At 42.7% G+C, this 19,199-nt stretch overlaps 2 protein-coding genes across 8 annotated transcripts; one reads left to right on the forward strand and one right to left on the reverse strand.

Annotated features, from left to right (window-relative positions):
- Positions 1 to 987: 987 nt before the first annotated feature.
- Positions 988 to 4,777, forward strand: Mol (dual oxidase maturation factor 1 mol). 4 transcript variants are annotated; one of them, XM_077412032.1, is made up of 9 exons: positions 989 to 1,208; positions 1,312 to 1,728; positions 2,189 to 2,400; positions 2,534 to 2,591; positions 3,089 to 3,223; positions 3,540 to 3,759; positions 3,870 to 4,081; positions 4,160 to 4,355; positions 4,444 to 4,777. In XM_077412032.1, exons 3-9 carry the CDS (start codon positions 2,236 to 2,238, stop codon positions 4,622 to 4,624), a joined length of 1,167 nt encoding a protein of 388 aa, XP_077268158.1. In that variant the 5' UTR covers positions 989 to 1,208; positions 1,312 to 1,728; positions 2,189 to 2,235; the 3' UTR covers positions 4,625 to 4,777. The 4 variants fall into 4 exon arrangements, with proteins under 4 accessions (XP_077268159.1, XP_077268158.1, XP_077268157.1 ...); XM_077412033.1 differs by having other exon boundaries at positions 988 to 1,728; positions 2,133 to 2,400; XM_077412031.1 differs by having other exon boundaries at positions 989 to 1,728.
- A 166-nt stretch (positions 4,778 to 4,943) lies between these two features.
- Duox (dual oxidase) lies at positions 4,944 to 18,681 on the reverse strand. Of its 4 annotated transcripts, XM_077412002.1 has the most exons (21): positions 18,295 to 18,681; positions 17,032 to 18,113; positions 16,003 to 16,086; positions 15,341 to 15,502; positions 14,453 to 14,640; positions 13,525 to 13,729; positions 12,460 to 12,626; positions 11,959 to 12,195; positions 11,084 to 11,529; positions 10,683 to 10,884; positions 9,942 to 10,268; positions 9,221 to 9,445; positions 8,713 to 8,931; positions 8,404 to 8,607; positions 7,999 to 8,311; positions 7,422 to 7,796; positions 7,130 to 7,347; positions 6,373 to 6,834; positions 5,683 to 5,838; positions 5,421 to 5,549; positions 4,944 to 5,241 (listed from the first exon to the last, which is right to left on the reverse strand). In XM_077412002.1, the coding sequence occupies exons 2-21, from the start codon at positions 17,129 to 17,131 to the stop codon at positions 5,113 to 5,115; spliced, it is 4,548 nt and encodes a 1,515-aa protein (XP_077268128.1). In that variant the 5' UTR covers positions 17,132 to 18,113; positions 18,295 to 18,681; the 3' UTR covers positions 4,944 to 5,112. The 4 variants fall into 4 exon arrangements, with proteins under 4 accessions (XP_077268128.1, XP_077268129.1, XP_077268131.1 ...); XM_077412003.1 differs by having other exon boundaries at positions 17,032 to 18,681; XM_077412005.1 differs by lacking the exons at positions 16,003 to 16,086; positions 17,032 to 18,113; positions 18,295 to 18,681 and adding an exon at positions 15,596 to 15,617.
- Positions 18,682 to 19,199: the final 518 nt, after the last annotated feature.

Genomic DNA, 19,199 nt, shown 5'->3' on the forward strand with positions numbered 1-19,199 from the left:
GGCTCCCCGATACCACGCTTCCGCTACCGGGATGTGCGTCGTGCGACTCGAAATGCGACGACGCCGACGACGGTCGTTCACTTTGGCATCGGCAAATCGGAGGACATCGCGACGCGCAGAACGTTACAAGTTCTTCTGTGCACCGAGGAAAGTGATGCAAGTGACATGACGTTGTTCGAGAGAAACAGAGAAGGAGAACTTGTGTGAAGATTAAAGCGATCTATGCGCGACGAGGCTACCGTTGACACGAACGATTTGTCGTGCAAAAGGTCTAAGGTCTCTCTGTCCGCTCGCTCCGAGAGCGATTAATTATTGCGATTAAATGACGTCACTTCGGCAAATCGACCAATGTTAATTGCTCGATTTTTCGAAGCGAGCATACCCGCCGGGCCTAGTCGAAAACGCTTTTGTGATTTTGAATAAATAAATAAAAGATTACAAAAACGTGCGTGTATTCATTTAATATTATGATAAAGCGAGACAATCTTTTTCTTACCCTTTAGATCTTTTGTAAGTTGGTCAAAATTTCGTATAAGACTCGCGTATACTTCTATTTTCACAACTGTACGTAAATCCAAGTCATCACTGTCATCAGCTCGTAGTATATTCAAGTGGCCAGTCCAAATCGCGCCTGCATCAGCTACTCGAGAATATTTCGGGAAAGTTTTATCGTTCGTTCGCCACGAAAGTTATTTCGTTTGCCGGCATCGATGTCACCCGCATGCCATATCTCGCGTGCCATGCGATCCGCGTCCTTATTGCGCACGTCGTCATATCGTGCGCGTCGTTATACGGAATCGCTTTCGATGACCGATTCATCGAATAATAAAAAAAAGAACTCAGTAACATATATCGTAGCAAGGACGAGATATCTCATTAATTTTAAACCGACTGTTAATTTATATATATGTATATATATATATATATATATATATATATATATATATAATAGTCACATAAGTGAAAAGAAGCGATTATTAGGATTATATTGTTGAATTAAACTTCGAGAATGCGAATATTTAACGATGCCATATTTTCGACTTAATTTCGAACGGTTTAGTCTAACAAAATTTTAATTTGAAGCCTAATTACAGAAGATATATACGATGCTGGAAAGGTAAACCAGTAAAGGTAAAACATATAGAACTTGTTCAATCTTTTCTTCGTTAAGGAAACATCTGAATCATCCGCCGTTAAACGCCGACATGGTGAGTACGACATTTATATTTAGCAAAGAATTGATCGAATTATTACTTATACATATTCTTTAATCAGACACTATAAATAGATATATGTATCTAACTTAAAAAGCGAGCGACTGAAGTCGGCTCGGAGCGAACGGCCAACAACGGGGGAATCGGATCAGCTGATCCGATATAGACCTTTCTCGTCGATCCGTTCTCCGTCTCTCCCGCCGCTCCTACCTTTCTCTCTCGTTCTCTCCCGCCGATGACCATCGGCACCATCGCGCGGTGACAGCCCCACCCGCGGCATCGCCTTCTCTTTCTCTCTCTCCCGCCGAGGTAACGCACGAGGTCGTCCGTCCGTCGGTGGAAACCGCTTTCCAAGCCTGTTAACCCACTCGGGGGGGCCCCACGGCCCCAGTACACTCGCCGCCTTCGGTCCCACATGTCGCACGGTGCGCGGGTGCGCCTTCGACGTATGCCGCGAGGATTTTGCAAGGCGTTTTGGCAACTCCGACCTTGAGCCCGAACCTGCTGGTCGTAGGTAAATTTCTCTCGAAGGCAGAAAATCCCTCGTGATTCAAAGTTGCGCGTTTTTTTGGGGGGTCCAATGGCTACGAGAAATTAGAGAAATTGCGCTTCTCTAGAATTATATCGCAACGAATGTCGTCAATTTGAATCTTCATTTTTATTTGCGGTGATGTCACCCGTAGAGATCCATCATCGCCGGTGTTTCCCAAATAATAAAAAGTTGAAAGGATATCTGAATAAAAGTGTCTAGCAACGCCCAGAAGTTATCTTTTCAAAGTGCCTGCGCTTTTTATCGCTGAGTAAAGTCGTACTACTTTTCTTTTCAAATAAAAATGATGGTTGTGTCTTGAAAATAGTATGAAAGTAGTACATAGTACGATTCGCGCGAGGGAAATATTAATAAATATTAATTCGTAGTCTACGACAAATGTGCTCTCCCGAAGATGGTAATGCAAACAATCTTTTCATTCGAGTGGCCCAGATTCCGGCGAGCCGGAACTAGCTTGATATCCAAGGAAAGATGAAGGGATGGTTCGATGCCTTTCGCAGCGACGGCGGCCCGACGCTCTACAGCTACAGCAACCGCACTCCCGTCACCGGTGACGTGCCCCTGGTTATCGTATTCGTGATATTCGGCACTCTGTTCACCGCGTTTCTAGTCATATTCCCAGGCGTCAGGAAAGAGGTGAGCAGTTTTCCCACTCCTCCTCCGTGTGTCGCGTCCGTTCGTGACCGACGGTTTTAAATTTTTAAAGTCAATTATACGAGAGTTCTGGCGTGTTCTGGCCGTGTAAAACCTGGTGTTTCTCCCGCCGCAGCGGTTAACCACATTTCTCACGGTTACCCTGAGCCTCTTCGTGGGTGCGACGATTCAAGGTTCGTGCGCTTTGTCTACTTTCCAAGTCAAGGGGCCTTGGCTGCCAGTGGCGTAACCAAAACCGATTCGTCCCGCGAGAACGACAAAGAGAAGAGAATAAAAGAAATAGAAAGAAAAGAAATTAATAAAAAAGCAAAGAAAATAAAATTATTCAACGGACTCCGTCTACATATTTCGTAGCGCTGAATCGTGTTTATCTATCCTGCGTTTCATTTTCTTCGACGTGCGATATATATATCGTTTATCACTTTTAAGCGCGTTGAAGTTCGAAAAATGAGATAAAGAACAAAATAATCGAAATCGAAACGTTGCAGTTACGCCACTGCGGCCGCTTGTAGTGTCCGCAGTAAAAACTGCGTGTTTAACGCGCTTCTTTGACTGTTAAATAAAGTTGCAAATTCTATCCCCCGAGATGATTAATCAAGAATAATCGCAAACGTAACGCCGCGAACGTGCGGAAGAATAACCGTTGTGCTCTCTCTGTGTGTGCGCGTAGTGGCGCAATACGGCTCATCCTGGCATACGAGCTCCGCTACCATTGTCAGCTCGTACAGCGCTTTCTCCAGGCATAAGGCAACGGCCGACATCGGCGGTTACATCGGTTTGATGCACATCAATATAACGTACAGGTGTAAGTTTTAAAGAAAGCTATATACGGATATCTAAATCTTTTTACACGCGATTCTCTCCTACGATTCAAGATATCGAACTGCGACTGATCAAAAATCTGACGGAATAAATTTAGAAAATAAGGTTGAAATTTTTAGGTAAAATTTTGCGCGCCGCAAATTGCAATTTTCGAAGCAACCCAAGTAGTAAACTGACGTCAAAATGACGCTTTTTATTATTTCAACGTTAACGTAACGACTAAATAACGTTTGCTACACCTGGGGAGAATGTTCGCTACAATCTGTCTGGCCTGCGTCAAACAGATTTTATCGTTGCAGTGTCGCCGGGTAGCGAGCAGACGAGCGGCGATGTCGAGTACAACGAACGGTTCTGGTGGCGGAGTGCCGGCGAGATGACCAGCGCCTTCAAGCAGGCTCTTTACCAGGGCGCGCCGTTCCCCATCGTCTCCTTAGCGGAGTACTTCAGTCTTCATCAGGAGGGCTTCTCCTGGGGCTCGCGGTATCGCGAAGCTGGATACTACGCCTCGATTATGCTATGGTATATCGCTTCCGTGATGAAGTACGACCTTTATATAGGAATCATTTCCAGACTCTTATAATTTTTTACTCGACGCACACGTACGCGAAATGATCAATTTTCTTGCGCAGGACCTCTTTCGCCTCGTGGCTAATGATGAACTTGCTGCTTATGGTGGTGCCGCGGTATGGGGCATACGGCATGATTTTTACGGGTTTGTGCATGCTGCTAACGAACCTGATCTATACGGCACTTTTACCATGCGAGCCTCTGATAGCTCACGTCGAGGGCTCGATTCTCTCCTTCAACCTAGGCTGGAACTACTGGTTGGTGCTATCAGCCGGTTCGTGTCCTTGTCTTGAGACGACTTGATCACGTCGATGCGCGGATATATATGTAGCGATTTTTCTTTTCTTCGCAGGTGCCGCGTGCCTCTTCGCGGGACTCGTAATAACAGCTATAGACATGATTTTCCCTCATCAATTCTCGACCATACTCGAGGTCGACTACGACACGCCGTATGACAGACATGTCATTATAGAGGAGAGTTTCGATACGCGGAACGTTAGGCGAAAAGTCCCCAAGATTGAGGATTCGTTCGGAGATCGAATAATGAGGTTCGCGTTATATATAGTATCTATCAGTCGAATTTAACTGAATTTATGTTTCCAGTTCTTGCGTTCCACGGCTCTAAAAATGTTTCAGTCAACTGTCGTCGAAACTTCAGAATAGGCACGCCGCTAAGGATGACACCGAGGGTGTCATTAATCGGGGCTACACGTCGCACGAGCTGTCCGAATTCCCACAAGAAATCGGCGACGAGCCCAGCAAGAGTAACTGGTCATATCCATTCCCGCCAGCCACGCGCAGAACCGTCAATGGCTAATACATTTCCCGAACTTTGCGGACAACTGCGATACTTTCCCAAGCGCCATTAAAAATTTAGATACGCATTTTATTATATGAATATTATTTAAAAAAAAATGACATGAAAACTATTTAATATATATATATAAAAAAACAAAAGAATCCAAAACAACCCTGACTTGATTTATTTGCGGAAAGCCATCTTGAGAGCATTCGCATTACAATTACGAATATAAATGAAAATTTCGTGATAAAATCGTAAAAAATTATAATAAAGCGACTAAGTTTTTTTGCATGTTAGATTCAGGAAGATAAAATGGGGAGAGATTTTTCGTGTGTTCATAAATAAGTAATTTAATACTCATGATAGATAATAAATAGTAAAAAGCAGCGCTTCAGCGCATAAATATGTACATTCTGCAGTAAATCGTCGAGATTCACGATAGAAGGCTGTCAAACACCGTTGACAGTCCGTTATCTCGTGCGAACGGGGAGCAGGGTACCCGACTAGCCGAAGTTCTCGAAGTGATGAATGAAGTACGGCAGACGCCGCGTTTTGTTGACCTCGTCGCAGGCCGACATGACGCTTTTCGTCAGAGGACGCGGTCCACAGCTAAATACTCCTATTTTGCTAACCTGCAGATCAATAATATCTCGTTCAGCATATGCGTATTTACAAAAATAATATCAAACGTTGTATATTCAGCCCGCGCAATAGCACGAAGGACATTTTAACTCTTCGGATCTTCTTCAGACGTTCTTTGAGCTTTTGTGTGAGCGGACGGTTTTTTTTTAAATTAATATTACGAACGTACATAGCTGTGTTTCTTCTGAACAAATTTCAGAAACGACGTCATGTCTGGCCGACCGAAATGGTTGATGGCCTTCAGTCCGGTAAATATACTCTTCTTCGATAGCCTCTGAAAGTGATTCTCACATATGTACTATATATGTGAAACAGAATATTGTCAATATAAACATTATAAACGATGAACTTAATTAAGTATAGCAGAAGCTTCGTGTGCTTTTTCATCCATCGTAGATGGTGTACAAACATTCCAAAATAAATTCACTTACCAGCATAGTAGTACGTAAATCGAACTTATGAAAGAATTGTGTGATGAATATATGAATTTCAAGTACATCCGTAACGTCTTTTCTCTCAACATCTCTGAGAACGTCGATGAACCATTCGAAATGTTTGTGCGATGGGCAGATCCATAAAAAATAGACCTGCGGGATAAAAAGAAAGTGACACTTTCGGATCTATTAACGGGTGAAGAAACGGGAGCGTTTTCTCATTTTAAACGAGCCGTTAAATTCAACGCAATGAGTTACATATTTCGACGATATTCTAGTTACATTCGCGTTTCTCTTTCGGCAGTGAAACAGACAGAAACTTTCCAGCAATAAAGCAATCGCCGCTTTTGCATCACCTTTACCGTAATTTGCATCAACTTTACCGACATTTTTACATTAATTAATATTTTTTTAGAAATATTTAGCTTTTCAAACGATTAAAAATACTTAAATACAGTAAAAAAAATAGTTAAATACTATCGAAAATACAATTAAACTACTCCCCAATCTCGAAGATTATGAATTTTAGTCTTTTTTTTGTGAGAAAATGGTTTATGATAATTTATATATTATATAAAGAACACATATATTTTTTATATAAAAGAAAATATATATTTATATTTATATCTTATATGAAGATGTTTTAAATCTTCTTTTCACTTGACTTTTGCTTCGGTCTGCACTCACCTTCTTACACGCAACACCCGAATATCTGTTGGTAGACGTTCCAAACACGAGGTCATTGAGCATCGAGGCGTAGGGAGTCACCCCGATGCCTCCTCCGACCATCACCGCGACCTCGAACTTGTACCAATCTTGATTTCCTCCACCGAACGGACCCTCTATACGAATTTTCGGACGATCGTCCTCCGGACTGTAATTGCAGGGATCGAAGTAATTACGAAGCTTCCACGTCCACGGTCCCTGAGCTTTTATGTGGCACGACAGAAAATTTTCGTGCGGTGCCGAGGTCAACGTGAAGGAGTGAAACTCGTTGGACCTGAAAGCGGTGCAGGCGAGACGCACCCACTGGCCCGACAGATACTTCAAGTTCGGAGGCCTGTAGAACTTGATCTTAATTACATCGGAGGGTAGTAATTCCGTCTCGATGATGTCCAGAGCCATATATTTAGTTCGCAGACTGACGACCTGAAATCAATCGATACTATCGATACTAGGCACTCGGCGTTATTTTTATATCAGACTATTTTAGATAGCAACAGGACACGATTTGCATCAAACAAGAATGAAACGCGTAACATACGAGATTTGTTACATCATACACGATCCATGCATAATTAATAAAGTTTTGTAATTACATGTGATTACGAATGTCGTGAATACACATGTAAGCTGTACTTCTGCATGTATATGCAGAAAGTAAGGAGTTATTTTTTTTCTTTATCACTGTTCTACTTTCAAAGAAAAACGTATATAAAATTACTTTGTCCAGCGCATAAATGATTGCCGGGCCGATGAAGAATATCCAGAATCGCGGTGAGCCTGTCAAACGGGCCAGACCGTGGATCAGGCAGAGTGCATATAGGACGACATACAGGCTATGTGTCGACCAAAAGAACTTGTAGGCTTTCTGCCGTATAGTCGGATGTGCAAACACAAAAATGATCGTCATGATGACGAAGAGAAGAATACCGGTTAAACCTGCGAAACAAGGGAATCATTAACGCTTAGGATATCGAACAAAATTGCAAAATCTTTGGCGAGAGCCAACTTACCGGTCACTGTTCTGAACAGCCAGAAAGAGATAGTAGGCCGCGCGTCGCTGGGAAAGCTGATTTCACTGGTGAGGCAGCGAAGATGTGCTATAGGCTGCGTAGAAACGTGATAAAAGTTGACTATGTGACCAACCGTATGCAGCACGGAAAAAAAAAGTGCCGTACATGCTGCGATCTTATGAAATTGTATGTGCGAGTCCAGCGGAATGTACTGCTGGATCGAGAATTCCTTCAGTTTCGTCAACAGATTACGCGACATTGTCAATAGCAGAAGACTGTAGCAAAAGGACAGGGCGGCCGCTGATCCTCTGGTTATGGCGATTCCCACGCCCATTATGTGCCTGAGATCCGTATGTTCCGCCATAAAAGAGTAATCTGCGAAAAAGAGGCAGAAAATTAGAATCTTGCGATAAATGAACAGAATGCTTTTCGAATATTTAAAGGATGTCTTAAAAACTTTTAGGAAATTAACGTCTTAATGTTACGTTTAGATATCTTTCTTTGCTAGGTCTCTTATTTATTGTTAGATATCTTTCTTTGTTAAGTTTCTTATTTAGATTTCTGATTAAGTACTCACGAATAAATCTCTCAACGAAGAGAGCTATGGTGACCACGTAAAAAATGAAAAGATAGAATATGTTCTGCCTATTCTCTTCGAGGAAAGTCGATATGGCATCCCACTGCTTACGCGTCCAGCTCTTCGAATCCTCCGGCGGCAGTTGATCGATGTGAAAGCTAGTCATGCGAGCGACATTCGTCGATGTGTCGAGAAAATTCTGCTTGGCGCCTTTGCAATCGAGACCAATCGCAACGAAGTCGCCTTTGTACTCCTTCATCATCAATTTAAAATCATTGTACGTGAGATAGTCCTTCCTCTCGAGTCCGGCATCCTGATCAATGAAGAGATTTATTATTGCGATGATAACAGAAGGTATACTTCGGAGAACAGAGAATCCATAAAGTGAAGATAATAAAAACGCACCTGGAACATGCCGTCGATCAGTTCCGTAACGTGATCATCCGAGAGACTCGTGGTACGGGCTATTTCCACGAGCGACCTCAACATCTCCGACAGCTCTTCCTTGTCGATCACGCCGTTGCTATCCTTATCGCACATATCAAAGATGATGCGCAGCTTGTCTTCGGTTTTGCCGCGCGAGAATAGCAAGACCGTGTCCAAGAATTCCTGGAATTTAAGTCGTTCTTCGTTGATGATCGTCGGACAAGAACGAAAGTTACGAGGCAAAATGGTAAAAGCGCGCAGCTTCAATGAAGCGAACGACGATTATACCTGGAAAGAGATCCGGCCGTCGCCGTCTTTGTCGACGATGTTGAACATTTTCTTGACGAAAACCGCGTCGGGCCGCATGCCGAGAGCACTCGCGAATTCGCTCTTGGAAAGCGACGTGCGCATTACCGTGACGACCTCCCCGGTGTCACTGTCTTCGGATCGCCGCCTTCGTTCGCCGGGCCGTAAACCGAAAGTCAACGCGTACGCTTCTCTGAAGAACTAGAAACATTTCGCGACGTTATCAAGAATGTCATAAATCTTCCATATATGTAATGAATACTCTAAATACACTTGTTACTTGCAGTAAGAAGTAAAATGAATTGTACGGCAACTGTATATTTTCACGCATAAGTAATAATACGTTTCATATTCTTCTTTTCCTTTTTTACCAATTAAAAAATTACTACTGTTATTCCTTTCTGAGGTGTTAATCAACATTTTGGGTGTGCTAAACGAAGTTGCGTATGCATTTATAAATGTGTACTACACGGGAGAAAGAAAAACAAACCTGTTCGAGCTTCTTTTGCCGGCGCTCCTTGGTTTCCGCTTTTGCCAGCATGATATCCCGGGCGACTGGCGTGAGTGTGAAATGCTTTTTTTGCGACGCCAGAAACGCCTCCAATTTCGCAATAAACTTTCTACGCGAAGCCAACGAATCGAGTTCAAGGACAAGGTCGTAGTCGCGCGGTATACGTAACAGCACTAGGGCCTTACGATGTCCGGTTTCGCTCTCCTGGAACCGCGATTAATAATTATCAGGTGCACAGCGTGACGTTAAAGAGTCAGCTCTTACTTAATGAAGCGTAAGATTAATTTGCGATGTGATTTCGAGTATTCGATAAAATGCAACTGATTGGATGATGCGATTATTAATTTCGAGTTTTAATCGTTGTCATTTTGGATTGCTTGATGAGAATAGCGCAGTTGTTATTGTGCAATATTCTTCAATAATATAAATTATAGATATATCTTTTGGGAATAGTAAATGTTTATCTATTTGTATATTTATTCTTGCGCGTTTTTTCTTAAAAATTCAATATCTTGATAATTATACATGTCAAATATAAATTTAAAGTTAAATGAAGAATAGGAATTTATTGCAGTCAGAAAATTAATTCAAGAAAAATGCCTTTTTTTATAAATTAGCCAAAAGGTTTAGTGATATATAGGTTTTTTGACACGTCGCTGAAAAAAAAATATCGTTTATTTTTACAATCACAAGGAGGTACCTGCGATTCCTCCATAGTTATGGTGTTGACGCCGCTGAAGTCAAACGTGCGCAGTTTCTCCCCCTTCCGATCGACGATGTGCAACGCCGCTTCCGGTCCGAATTTCACCTTTACGAGACGGCGATGGTTCGCGTGCAACCACTCGCGTACGATCATCTTATCGACGCAGATCCGGCCATCACTTCGCTTCTGAATCGCCTCTTGAAGTATTTTCAATCTGCGCCGCCGTCTGTTCTGCAGTTTCACCAATCCGTACCCGGCACCGGCACAGAGGATCGGAACGAATCCAAGAAACACGCACGCGTAGATGTAGACGAGTTCGCTACCCTATGGTACATACATATATTTCCAAAAAATTGTGCAAAATGGTCTTTCTTCGCCCAAGAATCGTATCTTATTCAGTGTAACGAAAATGGAATGTCAGAGAAGCTCGCAATTGCTAAAACTTGATATTCCACAACCGCAATTTAAAAGAAAAAGAAAAAAAACGGAATAAAATTATCTGAATTCAATCGCACAAATCAGAATATTAAAGAGGTCGTTTTATCTAGCGTAAAGAAACAATGAAATATCAGAAGAGCTCTGGAACAGCAATTAAAAGCAAAAAATTAGATTATTTTAATTTAATCATAAAAATCAGGATATTTTTTAAAGAAGATGTCCGCGCAAGATAACAGGTGTGAGAGGTAAGTTGAGTTGTTCCTTGACACGATCGACCGTATCTCTTAAAGCTCTGATTACCTCAAAGTAGTCGTAGCGCTGTAGAGGGACGCAGGGTTCGAGCATTGTCGAATTCAATTGGAATGGCTGAGGACACGGGTCACCGTCTTGCCAAACGAACACTCGTCTTTGGATCGCATCGGGCGGTATGCCGGTCGCGTTCGTGATCACGTCCCAGAGAGTGATACGACGGATTTCCTCTATCTCGTTTTTCGTGAAAATGCTGAAATCGGATAAAATCACGCGTTAGAGAGTTCTTACAATTAAGTCAATCATCCGTATCTCTCTAGATTTCTATATTTCTATAATTTATTTCACAAAGATCGTAAAATATAAACGGTTCCTTCATTACGTTCCGTTTTGGAAGAAAGATAATCGATGCACATAAATATTAACGTAATCATTAATAAGAATTCACTCACCCGTTTTCCTCGTTCTCGAACCAGAACCTATCGGAGTCCCGTAAACGGAGAAATTGTTCCTTTATAACCACGGTGAAGAGCTCTCCGGGACCGCCCTTGGACTCGAGCATCCCACCGACGTAAACGTCAACGTTGTTGAGATTATTCGAGTAAATTTCGATGAGGGTACGTAGCAGCGACGGGTTTTTATTGAACAATTCCGGATTAATCTCGTTCCACGTTTTCCGCTTGGCCAGCTTGAACCGCGCCCTGGCTGTATTGTAGTCCGGAAGACCGTTGTCGCGACCTCGCATGATGTTCAGGGCGCCGAGGTCTCGGCGCGAGAATTCCATGGGGCCAAAGAGATTGTTTCGGATGTCGGTACCGAGAAGATTGTCCTCCTTCTCCGCCAATTGCGACGCCATCCCCATGATCAGCTCCTCGATCGTGCTGTTAGCTAAAACCTCCTGTGAGCAGCATCTATACGTTTAATACGATCACAAGCCTCGTAAGCGTTTAGTCTAATAATTAGAAATTTTAACGAATTAAGCGAATCGATTTCTCTTATAATTAGAAGGAAAGTTGTCACGCGAGGAAAATCGTCATTCGAATCGTTACAACTTTTTAAAACGTCGCTCCTTTTAAACATCTTGATAATTTGTTCTAGGCAAAAAATTATACGATTAAAATAATCAAAAATTATTGAAAAAGATTAAAGCGTTAAAATAATTTCAAAAAAGTGTTTAATAATTATTTAAAATTTATACCGACGATTAATATAGTACAAACGAGAATTATCGCAATAATTGATATGATTAACGGGTATAAAATATACATATCTTTCGAAAAGTTTACGAAGACATTTTGTGAGGGAATAAATCTTTAGGTACACTCACGTTTGAGTCCCACCATGTAGAGCAAAGTCTCATAGCTGGCTGGTCTGTGTTGGTCTTCCTGTATTCGCAATTTTCATCTCGCCGATATATGCCCGGCGGTATAAGAGTGTGACCGAATCGAAAAGCGGCACTTTGGAAGATATGACTAATACCCGGATGCAGATCTGGTTTATAACCGGTGTACGATGGCAGATCCTCGTTTAGCAATGCCGGAAGGTACTCGTAAAGGATTATGTTCTATAAAAAGATAGAAAAACTTTACGCGCCGGGAAGCAGTGAAATTTTGCGAGTAAAAAAAATGCAAATTACGTAAATTCCGCTACGATTCGAAACGACTCCATTCAACAACTCCATTCAAGACTTTTCGAAAGCTTATCGATTACGTAAAACTCACTTTACTTCTGTTTGTTTTACTCTTTCCGCGCTAGCCAAGAATATAATATCGTCTTTATTATTTGTTACATATCTTTGAGAGAAAATTAGAGGTGAGCTATTATCTACCTGAATCGCCCCGACGACCATCTGACGTGATCTCTGAAAAACTTCTTCGTCAGACATGCCGGGATGTTCCTTCTGTACACGAGCCGCTATGACATTGTGATACCGATAGAACAAGATACCCAGGGCCAGCAACGGCGGGTGCTGATTCGTTCTCGGATCGCCAAGGACTGCGCGATATAATTAATTGTTAGGCCACTTTCGCAAGTCAGAAAATTGATTGCGGGGAAAGTTAAAACGCGCGACGTAATAGGACGGGCACGAGCGCGTGCGGTTAATGCACAAAAATTACGAGTAATAATGCAAAAACAGCCGCAACGGATCGGCGCTCGATAACGATCGTGAATAATAACATAATACTTAATTAGTGAGACGACTCAAATTATGTAAGCGTTGAACGACTACTAGATGGAACACGTTGCTAAAATGTTGCGAGGAAAGGTATTGTTTCAATAATAAAGTGAATAGCCGAAGAAATTACATTTATATATCGGACTGCCACGGATTTGCACCTTCGTTTCGTATATTTAGCCCGTAAATGCGCAATTTTTCGTAAATATTTCTAAATATTTTTAAAATAATATTTTTAAATAATGACTGCTTAAGGGGAATCCTAAAAAATATTTAAAAAATTCTTTTTTACTAAAATAAATCTTTTTAACTGTTTGAACCGTTTTTGTTTCAGCGGACAATCAATAAAGTACACGAAGAGAAGGCCTAGATGTGCAAAACCGTGAGTTTTCAGTTCGAACTTCATAAGAGAGTATCGAAAGTCACTTTGCATATATGCAAAGATGCGCGCTTAAGGGTTAAGTAATAGGCGGAATAAGTTTTTTTTCCTCGCAACAAAGGTGTTGAAGTATCGATATGATTAATAAGCAAGTGAAGACGAAGACTTCTCGCCAGTTAAACTTTCTAGCTGGTAACGAGCGGCACAATTGCTCCAACGGAGTAAAAATCAGTTAGATAATAATCAGCTCGGGCGGGTACGCGATTACGAATTTCTTGAGAAAGTCTTCGGGCTATTTATAAGGCTAAATTTATACACGTAGATATATCCTCGCTTACGATATAGGCGCTCCGGGCTGAGCATTCGCATAACGTGCGGCACGGCGTGATTGAAGAGGGGCGCGCGCATGGTGTTCCTCACGGGGAATTGTCTTGTCTGCTCCATGAGAAGGCTGCCGTTCAGGAACGCGCGCATTGTATTGGCCCACGCCTCGCTGCTCGAATAGACGAAGCTGCCGTCGATCCAGCTCGTGACTTTATTTATCTGCAATCTCACGTATTCAGAGCTACTTCTCACGGATCACTCTCAGGGATCGTCGGAGCGTTTAACGATCGAAGAAAAAAGAAAAGGAAAGAACCCTGGAAAAAATGTCTCATATTTTCTCAGAAATTTTGAAAGAATTGACTTATAAAAAATTCTTAAAAAAAAAAATAAATAAAACTTAAATACTTTGGATAGGGATTTCCAGAGTATTTAAGTATCCGTATGTACGAAAATTTTTGATAAATTGCACAGATTTTCTCATATTTATTAAGATTTATATAACAAAGATGTGTTGGTGAAAAAAATCTGAAATGTTTTATTCTTATTTTGTCTGAGTTTTTCTGAAAAACGTGTTCCAATTTGTATTAAAAAATCTAAAAAATTCTGAGCATTTTGAGAAAGTCTGAAAATGTTTATAGAAATTTTGATTAATAATATATGGAAAATTCTGAGATATTTTTTCATCAAAGAAAAACGAGCAAAATAGAGTTTCGCAACAAGAATCCGCCGTGGTATTCAGTGATAGTATCGGATCGTTTAAACGTGACTGTAATTTAGATAGAGATCGATTCAAACGTTCGATATCGTTATCATAACCGGCGAAAGTCAGATAAAGTCGAAAGTCAGCCGCTCCCGGAAGTAAAACCCGTAAAGAGCCGTAGAGCGATCCGCGCGGCGCGAGGCTGACCAGGTGCCGCTCGAGAAAACTAAACCGGGAATTACCTGTTCCCGTGGACTGTTGGGGCTGCGCCCGGTGTGACGGTCGTAATCCGCTCGCAGGAACGGAATGTACTTGTTACCTTGGCACTCCTTGTCGAAAACCGGATCGCATTTGTCCACGTCGATCCGATGAAATTCTATGGGGCAACCACTTTCGCTGGCCATGATTATCTCCGACGTGACCAGCTGTCCTGAAAAGATTCACCGTACGAAAATGTCGCGAGTCGCACGAGTTCCGGCAGGGAGATCTACGTCCTATACGAGCATGTCGCGAGCTCACCCAGATTCTAGACTGGTTTATATGATATCATATATTTCGAGACAACGGTGACAGACTTGGCAATTAACTGTGCCCGTCCACTCGCATATGTCCACCTTTGGACAAACGGAGGATTATGTACGAAGCGAGTAACACAATACATATGCTGCAGGTAAAATCGCACGATGACGAAACGCACGATCGTGACACGATTAATGGCAATCTAAGTATAATCAATTCGTAATTACAATATATATCTTATCGTTGAGCAAATTTTGTTACGTGATATAGATGAAAAACGTAGATATTTTTTCTTGACAGAATTTAGCACCTCGCTTCGCGTATATTTACTTAGCTTAAATTCTCGGATTATTTCTTTTACACACATATAAAAGGATCACTTCTTGTAATTTTTGTTATACCAACAATTTTTAAATATGTATTATCGTTACAATAGATGCTGTCTCTAAAAGCTCAGTACTTTTACAAATAAGATATTAATTAGTCAACAACTTTTTCTGTTGCCTCTTTTTCCGTATTGATAAAAAACTGCTTATATTTTCGGGTCTGTATCCGTGAATTTCCGCTCTTTGTCTAACTCTACCTGTATTATTATCCGTAATTATCCTCACCGAAAAAAGCGAACAATGCAGTTCGATTTTTCACCGACGGCAGGCCATCGTCACCTTGCATGAACAGGTCGCTGAGCTTCCGGGGGGATGGCCTGTCTTGGCCAGCCATCGCGTACACACCGTCGGAATATGCCGCCGGGACCTTTCGGATTAGCCTACTATCTACGGAGGTACGTGTGAGACACGTATTAGAATAACTTTCAATAGGAAAACCACCTTCGCCGTGTCACACATAATCGCAGGGTCGTCACTTACTTGTCTCGTCAACTCTTCTAAAAAGTAGTTTTCGCGTCACCTCGTGAGTGATTAGTTTCCACGCCCTCTCTCTTACTCGAACCTTGTCTTCGACATAAAATTGACGAAGCACGAAGCGTATTTAATTATACAAATGTATATAACTGATCTTAAGCGAAGTCCGAAGGTCTCCTGTATCTCGTTGAGAGTGTCGAGTTGCAAAAGCCATTAATAAATGTTAATAAAAAATTGAGTAAAACATAATAAAATTCTAATAACTTACATGCTTCGAGAAACCTTCGTCAGCAAATGTATTCAGTGAGGGAAAAAAAAAGAGACGCGTGGAGTTTTTTAAGTGATAACCCTGCGTGCGTGATAATAAAACAGCGAAGGTACTTGACTTTCAGTACACAAATTTGAATACTTGCCGATCGCACCCCAGTCAGGATGGATCAGATTGTTGTAAAACCCATCGTATCTCTGTTTGTTGTCCGCGTAGCTAGGCCCCGCTCCTAAAACAGGCACACTTTATATTAGGTATTGCAATATCGGGCAAAAAACAATCGATTGCCAGCATCGTGTTAGATCGTGAAAGTTAATAATCGTTCGATAGGCCGACGAGCGACGAGTTCAGATGTAAAATACGGCTTTTAGGTGTCTTAATTATTAGAGTAACGCTCTCCTGCTTCGAAAATGTAATTAGGATATTTAGGGTCGGTGTATAAAGCGTGCAGGACAACCGAAAGCGGGTCAAAAATATAAAACGAGTTTAACGAGCTAGATCTACCGTAAAATATTACTTTTTTCTCTTTCTCGCGTTTCGCGTTGTTCCCTAATAACTTTCGTAAATATCTAAATTTAAATTGACACGGATATTAAATGTAGGCGCTATTTTTTGTCATTAGATCCCGTGTTTTTACGTATCAAAATTTACTCCTATAGTTCCCCAGATGAAACTTAACAAATACGATCGATTTATTTCAACATTTATTATATACCAACAATTTTTAAATATGTATTATCGTTACAATAGATTCTTTGGGTAAAATGAAACAAATTTAAGAGTATTCATTCTCTAAAAGCTCACTTTACAAACAGTACTTAACAAATAAGATATTAATTATTCAACAACTTTTTCCATTGCCTCTTTTTCTGTACCGATAAATATTCAAATGGTGCATACACAATATATTTTATAATAATGAATGTTAAGAATAATTATTAAATTTATTATTAAATTATAAATTTTTCTTTATTTTTATAATATTAATATAAATATGATTTAATTATATTGGAGCATAAAAATTTTAAAATATGGAGTCTTTCGCATTTCGATCGTTTCCACAGCCCCCCCTTCTACGGGTGACAAAGATTTATGGCCGCGACGGCTCGCGAATACTCGTGGTCACAGCACAGGTACATACTTATACCGGAACGATAACGGCGACTGTACTTACCGGTTTCAGCGGGTAACACGAGCCAGAACGCCCAAGCGATCGCGCAGAGCGGCGCGATGCTGCGGGCCGGCGCGGGCGCGGGCGGTCGTCGTCGTGTCATCGTGCGTCACTCGCTCTCTCCTGGTCCACGCCCGTGCATTTCTCTCATGCCAAGAGTGCCAAGATGCGTCTTCCTCTTCGCGCCCTTCGACGATCTCTCTCGGTTTTTCTCCGCTATCAACGGTGTCTCCGGGGACGCATGCCGCGTTGGTACCGTCTCTGGCGTCTATCAGCGGAGCGATACGGGAACGTGCCCAGGCGCGGTCGTGCGGCACATACGAATCTTCGGATTCACCTGAGACGGAAGACGGAAGGCGGCGAGAAGCCGAGAAGCACAGCGGATCGCCGATCGTTCGCCACCACCTGATCGCGCCGGAGGAGAGAGCTCACCGCGCGCGAGAGGTATACGAAGTGCAAAAAACGCCACCGTACGATTTTTCGGCCGGCCCGTGATGTGGCCGAGAGCCGAAGGAGGGAACGGAGAGCGCTCGCGCTAACGGAGCACCACGTGCTTGGCGATTGGCACCAACAAGTGAGATCACCATCCGCTTATCCTCGCGGCGGGCCCCGTCGAGGAAACTGACGCCGAGGACCGCGAGGACGTCGAGGACTGAGGAGCAACGATACGACGGTACGCGCGCGCGGGCCCCCAAGAACGGCTTGCACTCCGCAGACCTGTGTCTGACTGTGCCGCTGCTGGTCTGCGGTCTGCGCGCCTCCGCCACCACGCACGGCAACGCACACGCACAGCCGCCTGCCGCTCTTGGTCGCGCGGTGAAAGTCGCCGGCCTATTTGTTTCGTTACGCCGCGAACGCGCGCCTCCTCCTTCTCCTTTTCCTCCGTATCTGTTCCCTCTCGCTCGCCGCTCGCCGCCTCCTCCGCGCGGGCTACGGCCGCTACGGCATCGTCGATCGTCGGCCTCAGTGTTCTTCAACCGTTTTTCGTACGGCGACATTTGAGTTTCGGAATTGGAGGTACGGCAATTAGTCGATTCGAAGATTACGCGATTTAATTTTTATTGGCGCGCCCAGCAGGTCCTTGGCTGAAAAATTTCAACAATTGAGAAATCTCGAATTTCAATTTTAATTTGGGGAGTCTGAGCCGATCGAGGCTCCTCCCCGACGGATTCATCGCCGTCTTTGGAAACGTACAATCTTAATCTACCGTTTTAAGTAACGCTCGCGAGAACGGCGTTCAAGGAGCGTGGATCGCGGTGTACTTACGATCCCACGGCCGTTGAAAAACCACTGTGATACGTCGAGGCGCGATGCGGCGCGACGACGTCACGTCACCGCGGGCGCAGGCCTAGTTTTCGAGTCCGCGTCCGCGGCACCGATTACCCAAGGCGAAACCTCTCTCGAGTCCCCGCGCCGGTCGTTTCAAGGTCGAGCGACGTCGGGATGGACGGTGGACGGTGTGTGTGTGTGTGTGCCGATGCACACGTTAATTAGAGACGACGCGGAGGACACCGGCACACTCGCGTAATTTCGCATTCCCCCCGGCTGACTTCTCTTTTTCCCCACTTCGGCGGCCGTTCCTCTTCCAACTTCCAAGTGAAAATGAAAAGAAAATCTATGTCACCGATGCGCGCCGGCAAACGGCGATCGGAAGGAATAGGACGATACGCTGATACTGGCTGATACATGGATACGTGTACACAGAGCTGACTTAAATAAGTTGACTCTGTCGGTACGTTGAATATTATATATGTATTTAATGAGCAAATAATGTTACATCTAAATGACAGAGAAGACCGAAAGGAGTTTAAATAAAATTTAAAATGTCTTCAGAGTGTTCTTAGCCCGGTATTCGTAATCAGGTCTTATTTCAAGACCGTCTTAAGTAATATTTTAAGATGCTGATACGGCTCTGTGATTGGTCAATGACATCTTAAGATTGTACTCAAGATAGTCTCAAATATAAGAACCGACTGTGAATACTGGTCTATGAATAAAGCGTCTAAAAAAAGTGACTGTCATATTATATAAAATACGTAATAATAATTATCACGAACAATGCGATTGTATAGTGCGGGATAATTACTGTTACGAGTATTACGTGTCTTAATTGTAATTAATAGTACGCCCGTCGCGCTCTCATTTCGAAACCCCAGACGCCTGGATTTCAG

Source organism: Temnothorax americanus, unplaced genomic scaffold (genome assembly GCF_048541705.1).
Source record: "Temnothorax americanus isolate GAGA-0224 unplaced genomic scaffold, ASM4854170v1 Scaffold3, whole genome shotgun sequence".
Taxonomy (NCBI): Eukaryota; Metazoa; Arthropoda; class Insecta; order Hymenoptera; family Formicidae; genus Temnothorax; species Temnothorax americanus.

Excerpts from the sequence above, each read along its gene's own strand:
- Duox (XM_077412002.1), bottom strand. The coding sequence starts at position 17,131 with ATGACACGACGACGACCGCCCGCGCCCGCGCCGGCCCGCAGCATCGCG. Across the intron at positions 16,087-17,031 it reads CGTGTTACCCGCTGAAACCG|GAGCGGGGCCTAGCTACGCG; the intron begins GTAAGTACAGTC and ends TGCCTGTTTTAG. Across the intron at positions 14,641-15,340 it reads TGCATTGTTCGCTTTTTTCG|GACAGCTGGTCACGTCGGAG; the intron begins GTGAGGATAATT and ends GAATCTTTTCAG.
- Mol (XM_077412033.1), top strand. The coding sequence starts at position 2,236 with ATGAAGGGATGGTTCGATGCCTTTCGCAGCGACGGCGGCCCGACGCTC. Across the intron at positions 2,401-2,533 it reads TCCCAGGCGTCAGGAAAGAG|CGGTTAACCACATTTCTCAC; the intron begins GTGAGCAGTTTT and ends CTCCCGCCGCAG. Across the intron at positions 2,592-3,088 it reads CGTGGGTGCGACGATTCAAG|TGGCGCAATACGGCTCATCC; the intron begins GTTCGTGCGCTT and ends GTGTGCGCGTAG.